Below are 13,790 nucleotides of genomic sequence, written 5' to 3' on the forward strand. Positions count from 1 at the left end.
AGAGATATTCTAGTGCCATTCCCTCTGGACAGATGAACTAGCAGGCTCAGAGAGGTCAGGGCTAACATCCTAAGATGTAGCTGGTAAGCAGACAGCTAGGAGTTTGACTAAATTTCTCTGATAACAAAGCCCAAGCACCAAATCCACATACCGTATGATCTCAGGAGGAATCAACCCTGACCCCACACCTACAACTGCAATTTTGGAGGCCATGAGAACACACAGAACCTAGCCTTCTTCTGGCAACCACCCAGATCTTGAGGGTTGGCTAGGAGCTCAAGAGAGCTGCCCAAGGTATAAACTGTAGGACCTGGGGCTGGAGTTGCCTATTTCAGTGGTTAATGCCAGTTAAGTGAGGGGGTGCTATCAAGCAGGGGCGAAGATGTCTGCTTCCTCCAGAGATGGCTCCTGGGCTTACGCCATCCTGGAACCCCAAGGTGCAGGCTCTGTCTGCCCTCAGCAGAGAATCCTTCTTAACAGCCTATGGCAACATGCCTCTGACCTACCTGTCAGCCCTGGTGGGTATGAGCCAAATTCTGGTGGTGATGATGAATCCCCAGCACCTGAGGTTCATTCAACCCATCATGGGGAGGGGCAGGCCACTAGAAGCTCTACTGCTTGACATCCATGAAGCAGTAAAGCAGGCAGGGGGCAGGGGGCTGCCACAGAGGCAGCCACTCAAGCGGACACACTATTTAAGAGTTGGAAGCTCAGTAATGGAGCCTTGAAGTGAGAGGATTTTATAGGCTTTGGGATTTAGTATCCCCATCCAATTTTCTTTCCTGACCAGAGGCAAATGCAGCAGACAAAAGGGGAAAGAGGATGGCAAAGAACCCTTGGTTTTACTAGGAGCAGCACAGCCCTTGAATTAACCTAGCTCCAATCCAGCTCTGGTCTCCACCATACACCTACTTTCACTACCCCACTGTTCTGATTTCAAAGGATTCTCATGTCAGGCAGAGCCTCAGACAGAAATAGAACCTTCTATAGTTACAGTCCAGCCAGCTTTCCCTCAGGGTGTGCCCCAAGGCACCTGTGGACGAATTTTGGAGGCTCTGGAGAGTGAACACACAGTGCAACACACTTACAGAGCAGCCCATAATGCCTCTTTCATACCTCAGGAGTCCAGGAACAGTGAGGTATATACTTAGCTGAGACACTGGGGAAGGGCAAGGATCCAGGGCCAGCTGCTGCCTCACTCCTAACCAACACTCTTGATTGCTCACCAGCTTCTGATATGGGCAGGGGAGCATCCTGTCTTCTCAAGCAAGACACTTACAGACAACTGTTAGGGAGCTCATCCGGGAAGCTGAAAGGGAGAGAGGAGTCTGTGTGCAGGACAGCCCGTTCCTGAATACTGCCACAGCCTGTTACCATCTGCCAGCTGCCAAAGTCTGTGGAGAGAGAGGATCCGGGCAGGGGATGGTCCACTGATCTGGGGCAGAGAGGAGAGAGAGGGAAGATGATGCACAGTCAGTCATATGCCTGACAGGGGAGGCCCTGGAGGGATGGGGGTGGGGCTATGATGGTCCTGGACCATAGCCACAAGGTTCTGTTGGTAGAGCTTCTGTAAACCACTTTCTTCAAAAGTACAAAATCAGCTGGATAGGTTGTGATTGAGAAAGAAGAGTATAGACCATAAGGCAGGCTCAGGTGTGAGGACAATGCTTTGTGCAAAGACTTACAGAAGCAAAAGAAGAGCAAAGCAGAATGAGAAGAGGGGAGCCAGCAACCAAAGCCTCAGGTCAGGGGATGCCTGCCCTGTGGCTGACATAGCAAGTCCAATCTCAACAGCACCAAAAGGAGGGGAGCAAGGCTGGATGCCCCAGGAACCAGGGAGGCAGGATCACCTCATATTCCCCCAGCATGCAGATTGGCAGGGTGGGGAAGCCAGAACTCAGGGTCCAATGAAGTCTTATCAGAGCAATGGGAGAACAAGCTTCTTGGGGACAGTGGAGGGTGGTGACCTAGATTGAAGAGTGAGGTGATGAGCGCCCTGAGGCACACCCCTCCATGCTTTCTCTGCAGCACCTTCCAGGAGCCGTAGTTTGTATTCACAAGCATCAACCCAGCAAACTCACTAGCTATGCCCAGAGGGTGGGGATGATTCAGGCAGGCAACTTGACAGCTTCATCAGGCCTTTTTCAGATGGAGGTTTGGGTGGTGCAGGGAGAAGAGTGTTGCATTGGGAATCTACTGCTGCTACCACCTTCTCACGGACAGCTAACCTCTCTCTATGGTCTCAGGGCAACAGCCCACCCAGTGGGGGTCGGGAAGGAAGGGAGGAAATGGGAAGACCGCACACAAGGCCCTTTCATCAGCTACCCCAGGTCTCCATCTCCAGAGAGACATCATCTTTGTTTAACCCTTTATTCTTTAATTCAAGAATAGCAGAAAGTGTTTCTGTAGGGACCCAGGAGCAGACAGAAGCATCAGTAGTGGTATAGGGGGTGGGAAACAGAGAAAGGCATTTGCTGGCGTTGGCCCACCTAGTTAGCTGGCATCAACATCTCCTAGTTTGAGGCAACAGCCCTCATAAGTGGCCATCCCAGCCTCATTCTCAAGCAACTGCCACCTGAGTGATGCTCTGGCCAGGTAGTGCGTCTCAGGTAATCTTTAGCCATCCTTATCTTGAGACCAAGAAATGGCAGTCCAGACAGGTGAAGATGCTTACTCAAGGTCCCACAGCCACTGAGTGCAAGAAGAGATTTTTAAAGCCAAGTTTGATTATGGATTTGTCCTACAACAGAACCACCTTGAGACCAGAGATAACAGATGGTTTTCTACGTTAAAGCTGCCATGAATAGGAACCCCCTGCAACATAGAGACTTCCACATTCATCATTCCTGCTAAACTCTGGAAGGTGTGTGACAGAAACATCAGGGATGAGAGAAGAACATGGTTTGCTACCTGGTGGAAGCCCCTCATGCTCCACAAAACAGGGTTTCCTTATTTCTAGATGGAGAAACTTGGTAGGACTCAAGCAGTCTGTAACAAAGAGACAGCTGCCCAGGAGAGGGCAAACCACACGCCACAGTCTGGTAGTTTCCCTATGCTTCCTCCAGGTTGTGCTGGGTCTTCAGTCAGTATAACTCCACTGAGGTCAGCCTGGTGCCACAAATCTCATCTACTGTTCAAATTTTAAGCACAGATTTCCTCTTCCAGTTTTAGCAGTCTGTAGGAAAACAATTGCTAAACACTAGAGTGAGGAGGGAATGGAAGGGATGCTGAGTAGGATGGGGGCACTCCTGGGGCTGGGAACATGGAGGTTTCTTATGCCACCACCTGGCACTCCCCAGGCAATCAGACTCAGACTACCAATGGAAAAATGACAGAAAGATGGAATGCGAGGATTCCCGGTCCCCTTAAGCTAGTCACTTTGCTTCCCCAGTGTCCAGCAGTTAGCACCACCAGGCAAGAACCACATTTGGAGTAGCGAGGGGATAGCTGTGGAGTGAAGTAGGCAATATAGACAGCAACAGTATATGATCCCAGGGGATAGAAAGCCATCTCAGCAAGCAACCATCCTTTGCCTGTTTTACAAGAGTGAACACATAGGCTACAAACAAATCTTCCTACTTGAGGCTTTTGTCAAAGAAAGGATTGCAGAGCAATTGTTCAGCTCCTAGGTTTGAGATCAGGGGGCTATGCTAAGCAGAGAGGTGCTCCTAAGTGCCAGTCTGGATCAGCTGGCTGGAGGGGACACCTAAAGGTGAAAGCAGACAGTCCCCAGAAGTAGTACCTGTACCTGCCTAATGAAAGAAGGAAAACTTTGCAGTCTCAGTACACAGATGACTTCATCAGCTTTATTAAGACCCCATACTCTTCAGTCCTGCATCTTTACTCAAGCACAAAGCAGGAAAAAAAAAAAAAAAAGAGGTCCAAGTTCTAGCTCCTCTAATCTACCTACAGGGCCAGAGGGAATATGGGGCCAAACTATGCTCAAATTGGAGAACTGCGGAGCCGATGATGCTTCCAAGGTCACCTGTCCATATGCCTGGATCTCAGGGGGATCACACTTCTGCCCAGGAGACTGGGTTTTTGGCAACATTTCACTCCGTTGTCTGGATACAGCCTAGGCCCGTCTTTATAGCACCAAAGAGCTGCAACTCCCACTTTCCCCCCAGACACCCAGAGTAGGCAGGACTCAGGCAAGTTATCTTTTAGATAGTCCTTTGTGGAAGGAGGTACAAGAATACCATACAAGCAGAGCTGGCCCAACCCACACAGCTGAGGCAAGAATAAACAAGTCTGCCCTGAGGTGCCTAGCCTGGCCTTTTACCTAGCTGCCTAGTGCCCTGACATGGCCCATTTGCCCTCAGATATGTGAATAAGGACAGATCCTTCACAACCACAGTTTACTGAGCTTTTGTGGAAAGAATGAGTATTTGCTATATGCCAGATACTTAGTTCTATGATCTTATTTAAACCCAAACGTATGGAAGCCAGAATCATTACTTGATCTTTAAAGGTGGAATGAAAAAATTGAGCCCAGGAAGGAAGTGATTTTTCCAAGTCTCACAGCTAGGAGGGGCAAAGCTGAGACTGAAACTCAGCCCAAACTAGCCTCATAATACACTGATCTTCCTTCTGGATAAGGGACAGTAGGGGCTTCAGGGGTTGGCACATAATTTTCAACTGGAATAAAGCACAGAGTTGATAATTTATCATAAGGAAAAGAGGTCCTCATGTGATTCCTGGATGTGAGAAAGGAAGCAGCATGTCCCAGGAGTGGCTGTTTACCATTAGGGAAGCTGGCCAGAGGGCAGAGCTAGTACATGGGAGGCGGCAAGGGGAAAGAACCACAGGAAAATGGCATTGGAGCCTTGATCAGACTACACCTGAAGGTCACATTCTCCACTGGACTTTTCCATAAGAACCACCAGTTTTCCTTGATTGTTTAAACCTGTTAAGATTTTTTTTTTTTTTTTTGTTAATTGCATCTGGAAGCACCTGAACTGAGGCTGGCACAGAAAGCTTGAAGGCGCACAACTAGGAAGAACCTGGGAGTTGCCTCAGAGGTTTACACAGATAAGAAAACAGAAACTCAAAGTCATCAAGTGACATGTCTGAAGGACATGCAAGGAATGAATGTCTGAGCCATGATCTAAAATCCCAAACTTTGACGGGGCCTAAATGTCACCTCTAATCTACACTTATTCCCTGCCGAACCCCCAAACCTCTAGGTGATGGTCCCATAGCCTCTGCCTAAGTGACTGCTTCCAGGATTGGGGCTTTAGGGAAGAATCCTTCAGTTCAACAAGGTCCTGAACTCACAGAGCAATTGACTTCAGAGATGGTTAAGACAGGATTTCTTACCACATTTGAAAAAAACAAAAAATCCATACATCAGTTTTCTGCAGCCTGGACTTTAAACATTGATGTGTGTGTGTATGTGGGGGGGAGATATGGAGGGATGAAGAGGGAGAGAGAAAAAGATAGAAAGAGGGAGAGAACCTCTGCATTCCTGCAGCAGCCCAAGAAATATTTTAGGGCTCTAAGTGTCCTTTCTGGCAATGCATTTAGACTTCTTACCACTCATCCTTGGTAACAAGCTATGATCCCATGCAAGACAATGTCAAACATGGGACAGGAACCCTATGTGTTACAGAAATCAATCTGGTTTTCTGCATCATTAAACACAGCCCAGGACAGAGCTCGCTGCTTATAATGAGCAGTTGGTATGTGCTGGAAGATGGCGCAAGAAGAGCTAGCTGGGCAACGGGAGTTGGTTCCTATGTTTCTACTTGGCTATTCAACCAGGCTGCTGGGTGTCCCTCAGCCAAGTTAATCTGCTCCTTAGGCAGCTTGGCTTCAAGCTGGGCTCAGTGGTGGCACCATCCCTCCTCAGGCATGGACGGTGCTGTGCTAGCAACCCCCCACCCTTAAAGATGTCTGACTCTGGAGCAGAGACCAAGTGGCTGAGCCACTTACCAACCAGGACCTTAGGGGGCTGGTGAGCTCAGAGCATTGGCCCTGCCTAGTCCCAGCCCCCAGCCCTGTAGTTGGTGAGAGATTTAACAATGGTACAGAAATGCAGCTCCATCAGAAACTGTTGCAGTGGCAGATAATAATGCAAAAAGTCACCGGTGTCTTCTCAGAGAGGAGTATGGGGTTGGGACTGGCTAAGAACTACCACCCCACAGAACTTTCTTCCCAGCCCAACACCTACTTCTTAACTTTGAACAAAGCTTTACAGACTCCTTTCATAGGGAAGTCCTGCTTTAAGAACATATGCTTATAGAACTTGGAGCATTTGAAACCCAAAGCATTCACATTATGAGGGGAATTTCAGCTGTCACAGATAGCTTTACTAAAGCGTTTCTTTCCATACTGTTCCCTTCTGCTGCATTAAAAAGCTGATTGGCTGTTGTTACCTAAGAGAGGCAGGGATCCCTCAGGCACTTTAAGATAAAAGAGACTAAATTAATTTTAATTTTAATGAAAATACATAATTAGAATGCTCCAAATCCGAATAATCTAGTCTTTCAAAACCTCTGGCAAACAGGCGCCCAGTCCAGAACCTTGCTGCCTGGCCAGACCAGCCGGGCTCCAAGTGGCCATTCCCAGAATAGACTGGCAGAGCCAAACACTTCAAAGCAGCCCAGCCCACGCCTCTCCAAGGCCTTGTGGCCCATTTGGGCCCAGCTATTCCCAGCCTCGACCAGGCCAAGCACAAAGGACTGAAAGGCCCAAGGACACCCGCACCCTCCCCCACCCCCCCTCCTTAGGGAAGGGCCTTGTTGCTCTCCTGGGCCAACCGTAAGAGTCTGAGCCACCAGTGCAGGCAGAGAACCGCTGCTGAGACTGCCTCCCACCCAGCAGGAAGGGGGCAGTAATAAAAAGATGGGGTGTGTGAAGAGGTGATGGAGTGCTGCCTCAGCGGGGGAGCCCCGAGCAGTTAAGAGAGCAGGACCCGAGAAGATTAGGAGGGCTCTTCCGGTCTCCTGCCCAGCTGTCCAGCAATGCTGCACAGGCAGGAAGGGAGGTGGGGACAACGAGCAAGAGTTCCAGGCCAGAAGTGCGAGGGTTATGCTGTGCTGCCACAGCCCCGGGGCAGCCCTGAGGAAAGCCAGGCGTGCAGACAAAGGTGGCATGGCAGTGGGCGCACACAGGGAACAGGAGCGAGCACAGCCACGTGGACTGGTCTGCCTGGCACCACCTCTGTTCAGCTATCTTCTCCAAACCTCCTGTGTGGTCGGAGGAGTCACGGTCTGTGTTTAGAAGGCTCGGCTACACCACTGGCAGACACTTCAGCACTCCAGGTTGAAGGGCTCACCTTCAGAGGGGAGCACACCGGACTCGTCTGGTCAGTGCACTCCATGGAGCTCCTCCCGGCCTACAGCTGATCTGCTTTGCCGCATGGGGAGGGTGCTCTTCCTCCATTGCCTGCTTTTTGCCCATGGAGAAGAGCCAGAGGATGGGGATAGGAGGAGGGCTGCAGAAGTTTTAGGTCTTTCCCTGTAATATGCTCAGGACTTGGGGGCTCAGTTTCCTCACTGTTAACAGGCCTGCTACAAAGAAAAGATCTGAAACTTCTGGAGCAGTAGGTTTCAGAGCTGGGCTCAAATCTGGGGTAGACTCCAAGGCTTATGCTCTTTATGCTAAAAGCCCCTTTCTCCTTGGAATTTATCAAGGACCTCTTAAGTCACACACTGCTATGTTCTCTCCAGAAGGCCCAGACGTTCTCAAGACTTTAGAAAACAAAGCAATTCACAGGATTCTTTCCTGTGGATATGACATGGAAAAAGTGGTATGGGGTCAGCCAGGAAATGCTTTCCCCAAGTGCCAGACCATCTCTCAATTCTAAACCCCTACCCACTGCTCAGCCTTAATCTCTTCTAGAAAATGTTATTCCCACAGCACACTCTGGCCACACCCGTACAATCTGGCTGAGTACTCTTCAGGTGTAGAGTCTCCCAAGGTTCGTCCAAGCCATTTACATCTAGCCCAGCTCTCCATCTGTTCTCTTTGCTGCCCCTCCAATTCAGACATGGAATTTGAGAACCTAGATCCATCTCTTTAAGCAGAATGTGAGGGTCATGGGGGCTGAGACCCACCAAAGGCAAAAGGAGAGGCAGCCCTGACCCTGCCCATCACACTACAATCAGTACACCTTCTAGATTCTCCATCTGCTAAGGCTCTGGAAGGAGTCTCAAATCATTCTATAAACCAGCTCTTACCCAAACATTAACCCATCCTCCAAATGGGTAGGCCTGCAAGCTTGTCAAATCCTTCTGCCTCCTGGGTACACTGCCCACCAGGCCGCATGCCAAGGAACTCTGTCCCAAGACCACCCTAAGACAGCAGCTTAGGGGCTGGAACCACATCTCCAAGCTTATTAAGAGGGGAGGGCTAACTGCTTCTACCATTAGGGGCTTTGGAGCTCCTCACCTGGGCTTGGGGACCTCCAGGGGACTGCTACCCATCCTGAAAAAGTCAGAATGGTTCGAGGATGAGGAGCTGGAAGACTTGGCTTCCCCCAGCCCTTGGTGGGAAGGCAGGCGGTCCTCTGAGGGCTGTGGCCGGTTCCAGAACACGCTCTGTGGAGAGGATGAGTGGCTCTTCCTCCTGCAGTATAAAGAATAGGGCTGTGCGTCAAGGGGCCACTCTGGGCAAGCACTCTGCCCACTTTTACCAAATGTCAGGGCCCAGTCCTTACCTCTACCAGGAAAATGCCACATGGGGATGGTTATACATTAGCGTTCCCTCAGGCTCAGCCATGAGCAGCAAGGATTGGGTCTTCATAGAGGGAGTGGAACATCCAAATAATGCTGGCCTACTAGCCTCAGAGTATATGCTAGTTTCTTAACAGCTTGGTAACTGCCCCTCCGTCCAAATGTTATACAAAAGTTTGAGTTATTTGTCTAGAGACAGAGTCATCAGATTCTCAGGAGTTCACCCTCAAACAAGATCTCAATTCAGAATCATCATTTTGTACTCACTTGTTTTCTTTTTTCTAACCGGCCCCCCACCTCCCAGCCAAATGACATAAGGGAGCTCCCCTACAGAGTCTCTTTTACACCAGCCTCCCCTCACCCAGCCCTGTCTGCCAGCCCTGTGCCTTCTTTCTTCATCCCACAGGGAGCCCCAGCCCTTTATGTTCCTGAGCCACCACGGACAGTGCCCCTCACCAACCAGATGGCTGCCTCTGAGGTCTAGGAAAGACAGCAGGGCATGGAGCTGTGCTCTCAGCCCTACTGTCGGGGGGCCCCTTTGTTCCTGGGCCTCCCTGGAGCTGGTGGCCCTGGACCACAGCGGTGAGCAAGCTTAGTTCCAGCCTGGCCCCTCACCAAGATGCCTGAGTCTGTGCTCCTGCAGGGAGCAGCTCCACGGCCTCATAGGTGAAACTCCCGGCAGCTCCTGGGGAGCTCTCCATGACCAAAGAGAAGTCGCTGCCAAGGCTGGTGGTGCTGCCTCGGTCCTTTCGTCCTGAAAGAAGCAAGTGCCATTGGTCAGCACATTATCTTCTCACACTACTGGTCCCCTAGTTCTTCCACACCATACAGCCTGAGAGAGAAGTGTCTAGAACAAACAGCTCCTCTGTGGTCTATATTCAGAACGATGCACAGAGGAAGGGGAATGTGCTGAGGCCTGTAACTCACTCAGCATACAGATATCTTCCAGAGTGAAGCCTGCATCCCGGGCTGGCAAACTCTTCCTCCTGTGAACAGACACCAGAATAGTGAATTATATTCTGGGCTGGGGTCTTCTTTGTCGTTCCCACGCCCAGCATGCTACCTGCCTGAGAAGCTCCAATTCACTGGCAAATCAATGAGACCAGTCCTACCTAGAGTGCTGAGAAATGTAGGCCGCTTCTGAAAGGCCAGGAAAGCCTGACTCCTCCCTTTTGCCTTGGCCCCTCAGAGTTCAATCTGGCCCAACATTACCTAGAGCTTAGATTTGGAAGGCAAGTGAAATTCAAAGACACCAACTCTCACAGTGCTTGTAAGGCAACTGCCAGGCAAGACTCCTATGTTTCCCAGGCTGGAGGGAGACTCTGGTCCATGGTGGTGGGCTGCATAGAGATGCAGACATAACCTCTGCAGTGGCCCAGCAAAGGGCAGGTGGAAGAATCAGCTACCTCAGCTTAGTGTGGGGTGTTGGGGTCCTCCTGTCCTTAGGTTGGCTTTTCCTTGCAGCAGCATGCCCTGCTTTCCTCGTCACCAGAGACCATTCCTTTGCCCCATAGCCTCTCTGTTACTCTAACTACAGGCTGGCCCCAGCTCTGCCTCCCAGGCAGGAGAGCCTCTTTCCCATTGGCTCTCACCAGGGATTCCCACCCTGGCCTCAGAGGGGAAGCAGGGACGAAAGGCCAACTTGCCAAGCATGCAGGGAATCAGACGGTAAGTGACACCCTGCCTACTCTTCCCAGAGTGTCCTGCCCAGTATGAGAAAACAGGTCTCTCCTCACCTCTGTGTCCTCAGAGCAGAGAATTCCTCAGAGATGATATGCTTCAAAAAATTGAAGCAGAAGAAGAAAATCTGAAGAAACCAAAAAGCAGCATACATGAGAAGACAGCTTTCTCCAAGGAGAGGAATCTAGGTGGCTGAGCTCCCAGGAGAGGGCAGACAGCCACCTCATCAGCCCCTGGTGGACAAGAGCCCTGTCTCAGGGTTCCTGCTGGATATGCTGCTCTAAAAATGGTATAAATGGGTGAGAGTGGGCTTTGCAGGTAGGGTAGATGTGCCTGGGCTAGGGCAAAGAAGGAAGGGAATGTACTAGAGTAAGCCAGTGAGTTTTTAAAACGTCTTCAAATTCAACATGGTGTTCTCAAGCCACTGAAAAGGATAAAGAGAATGCAGCTTTTCTCCTCAGCCTCTTCTAAGAACCCCAAGGAGAGAGGCTAACTGGGAAGAACAGCTGGGAGAGAGATTATTTGGGGGTGAGGAGATTAATGGACACTGCAGAAACATAAAGGAAGGGAAAGGGATCAGATTTTGTAGGAGGAACACCCAGAAAGAGTAGCTCAAAAGAACCATGTTGGAGGGGCAGCCACAGTCTGGCTTAGAGTCTGAGGTGGACAGAGGCAGGAGGCCGCTCCTGACTTCTAGCTGCAACTCACCGCCACCAGCAAACTCTCCTCCCTTCCAGCCAGTGTCCTAGTGAAATGGACCCCATGAAGTGCACGTAAGGCAGTCTCTGCAGTTTTTAAATAAACTCCCCAGTGATTCTGAAAGGTGTGGTCCATCAAACGCTTACTTGGATAAACACCCACATGGTATCCCAGGGCCCCATATGATTTCCCCACACAAACACCGCTCCCCGCCAAAAAAAGGGGAGGGTGCCCAGGTTAGGTTACTATGAAAATGTTGGGTTACATAAAACTAAATAGGTGTCTTTACCACAGACTCTTTAGTCTTTAATATGCCAGTGTGCTGTGAATCTCAAGGGCTGGGTAGGAGGACAGAGTACCGTTTAACAGACCTCTGTTTTGTTTTAAAGCATCAGCGTCTAGAATGTCTGGTGGGGTAAGAGAAAAGCTCACATCCTGAAAAACAACCCTCCCAGCTGAGGACACCCTTTTTGCTTATGCTGAGAGATGGCCAGGGTCTGAATCCAGACCACACTGGCCTCGGCCTCATCCTCTGTCCAGTTTCTGAAGGCAGGATCTGGCTTGCTCTGAGGGTGGGGGAAATGGTGTGGAGGGCAGAATGTTCTGGAGTGCCAGTCAGTCTCAAAATGAGAGGCTGCAAAGGGGCTTTACGGGCTGATTTCAATGCCAAAGTCACTGCCTCTGACAGAGTTCATGGAGGCCTCTGAGGAACAGGCTTATGAGCTCTGCAGCCCTGGCAGATGCGATAAGCACTCAGAGGAAGAGATTTAGAAAGGGAGAGGAGCCATTGAGAGGGAGGAACAAAAGAAGGAGGCACAAGATAAGATGCTTGGAAAGAAGGCAGCCTCAGGAGAGTAAGAAAGATGCTTCAGGAAAAGAGGGGGGCTACACAGGGGGCAGAAAAGAAAGTACTAATGCTGTGTGACAGCTCCCACGCTGGGCGCCTGGACTCATTCTCTTTGTGAAGCAGCACGATCAACACCAGGAGACTCAAGGTTAATCACATTACTCAAGGTCATCAGGTAATAGGTGGGACAGCAGGGTTCAAACTCAGGTCTGACTCCAGGTCTGCGTGCAGGGAAAAGAGGCTGAAAAATAAGCATGCCAAAGAGGCAAAGACTGCAGAAAGCAGAGAAGGATGGGGTGTAGAAAGGGCAGAGAGAGTAAGGAGGGACAGTGCCCAGAGTAAGGAGACCCTGGGGCCCAGCTGGCTGTGCCTGGGCTGGGTTTGTCTGGGCTGGTGGTGAGCAGCCGGGCAGGACCCTGCTTGCTCGGCTGGCCCTGGGGCTTAAAAGTTGCTGAATGGGTGTGAACAGGAGAGAGAGACAGAAGAGCCTCTGGGTTGTAGCTACATGGCTGAGGAGCCCAGGAAAAGGCTTGTATTTTGGTTCCATAACTACAGAAAACAAGGTCACCTGTGAGAAAGATGGCAGCAAAGGCCAGGGGAAGAGGACTGACAGATGGAGGTCATTGCAGCCATGTGGGCAAATGTTCTCTCTACTGCACAGGAGAGGAATGGGGGCTCAGAATGGGGGCTACTGTGCTGGTGCTTTAATGGCCATGCTGCCTGATGCCCACATGCACTGGGCAAGGAACTGCCCTCTATGTATGGACACCAAACAGAACATCATGCTGTTGTTCTCAGAGCCCTGGCATTTGCTCACAGTACCCACCTCCTCTCCTTTGCTGAGCCGATCTACCAACATGTGCCTGAAACAAGAAGGCGAGGAGGTCAAAGCAAGCCACGCCCCAAGATGGCAGGGCAAAGGGGGACTGGAGTGACAGGGACAGTCCACGGCTTTGGCACCACAATCTCAGGTGGGGCCTGACAACCACCTTCAGTCTTTCCCAAGGAGGTGGGACCGCCTTCACCTGTTACCCTGTCATAGGAACCACCACATCCACAGACACACAGAAACATGGCTCCCAAGGCATCGTGCCCACCCAATAACCTGCCACTTCCCGAAGGCTTACCCAAAGAGGAACCAGTCATAGGCCACAGTTAGGTAGAGGATCTCAGCAGGCTTTAGGGATGTGTGGATAAGTCCATCCTGGAAGAGACCAAAGAGACGTGCTTAGAAAGATGATTCCAGCCATGACAAAGCCCACGCCTTGTCCCAGGAGCTGAACAGCAACCACAGGCCCAGTGACAACTAGGCTGCCCAACAGTCCCCAAAACAGTGTTAAACCTAACACTTGCTCTGAACACTTAGGGTCCCTCCCTCCAAAACTCTAATTTCTGGAGACAGTCTTAATGCTCTCAGAGAGTAAATTTTAGTAGATGTCCTCAGCAAGCTCCTTGACCCCATCACCCAGCCCATCCATACTCACAGCCCACAAGGAAAGGCGTAGGAGAGAGATGAAGAGGGGGGTCCGATCCCAGCCTGAGATACAGTGTACCAGCAGCCCGCTGTCATCTACTCAGGAACCACATAACAGGAAACCCAGAAGAAAAGCAAATATGGATGCATGAGAAGAGGATATGCCATCACCCTGGCTTGGTGTCAGAGAGCCATACCATCCCTAGTCTCCCTCTTCCTGGTCGGCCTCCCCAAGATTCTTCTCCAACCTAGTCCCAGGAAGGGGGGGTGACAGGCACTTGTCTCTGTACACAGTATTTCTTCTTTCTTCTGGCTACCTTTCTAGGTACTTCTAGGAAAGCAGTACTGCCCCGGTAATTTAGGTGGGGCTGACCTGCATATCCCCACCCAGCATTCATCAGGGGTCCCTACA

The 13,790-nt window shown here is 50.7% G+C and overlaps 1 protein-coding gene across 5 annotated transcripts in view; it reads right to left on the bottom strand.

Moving 5' to 3' along the window:
- The window catches only part of MTMR14 (myotubularin related protein 14), a 46,515-nt gene that overhangs the window by 2,174 nt on the left and 30,551 nt on the right, over positions 1 to 13,790 (bottom strand). For 2 of the 5 annotated variants that reach the window (XM_038565738.1, XM_038565737.1), the window contains exons 11-18: positions 13,389 to 13,474; positions 13,032 to 13,108; positions 12,731 to 12,767; positions 10,415 to 10,485; positions 9,606 to 9,664; positions 9,294 to 9,432; positions 8,395 to 8,571; positions 1,280 to 1,435 (exon numbers count right to left, since the gene is read on the bottom strand). In XM_038565738.1, the coding sequence (XP_038421666.1) occupies positions 1,280 to 1,435; positions 8,395 to 8,571; positions 9,294 to 9,432; positions 9,606 to 9,664; positions 10,415 to 10,485; positions 12,731 to 12,767; positions 13,032 to 13,108; positions 13,389 to 13,474 (802 nt within the window). The remainder of the gene's footprint in view (positions 1 to 1,279; positions 1,436 to 8,394; positions 8,572 to 9,293; positions 9,433 to 9,605; positions 9,665 to 10,414; positions 10,486 to 12,730; positions 12,768 to 13,031; positions 13,109 to 13,388; positions 13,475 to 13,790) is intronic. The other 3 variants (XM_038565741.1, XM_038565740.1, XM_038565739.1) reach the window with 3 other exon arrangements.

The sequence above is a fragment of the Canis lupus genome, chromosome 20 (assembly GCF_011100685.1).
Source record: "Canis lupus familiaris isolate Mischka breed German Shepherd chromosome 20, alternate assembly UU_Cfam_GSD_1.0, whole genome shotgun sequence".
Lineage (NCBI taxonomy): Eukaryota > Metazoa > Chordata > Mammalia > Carnivora > Canidae > Canis > Canis lupus.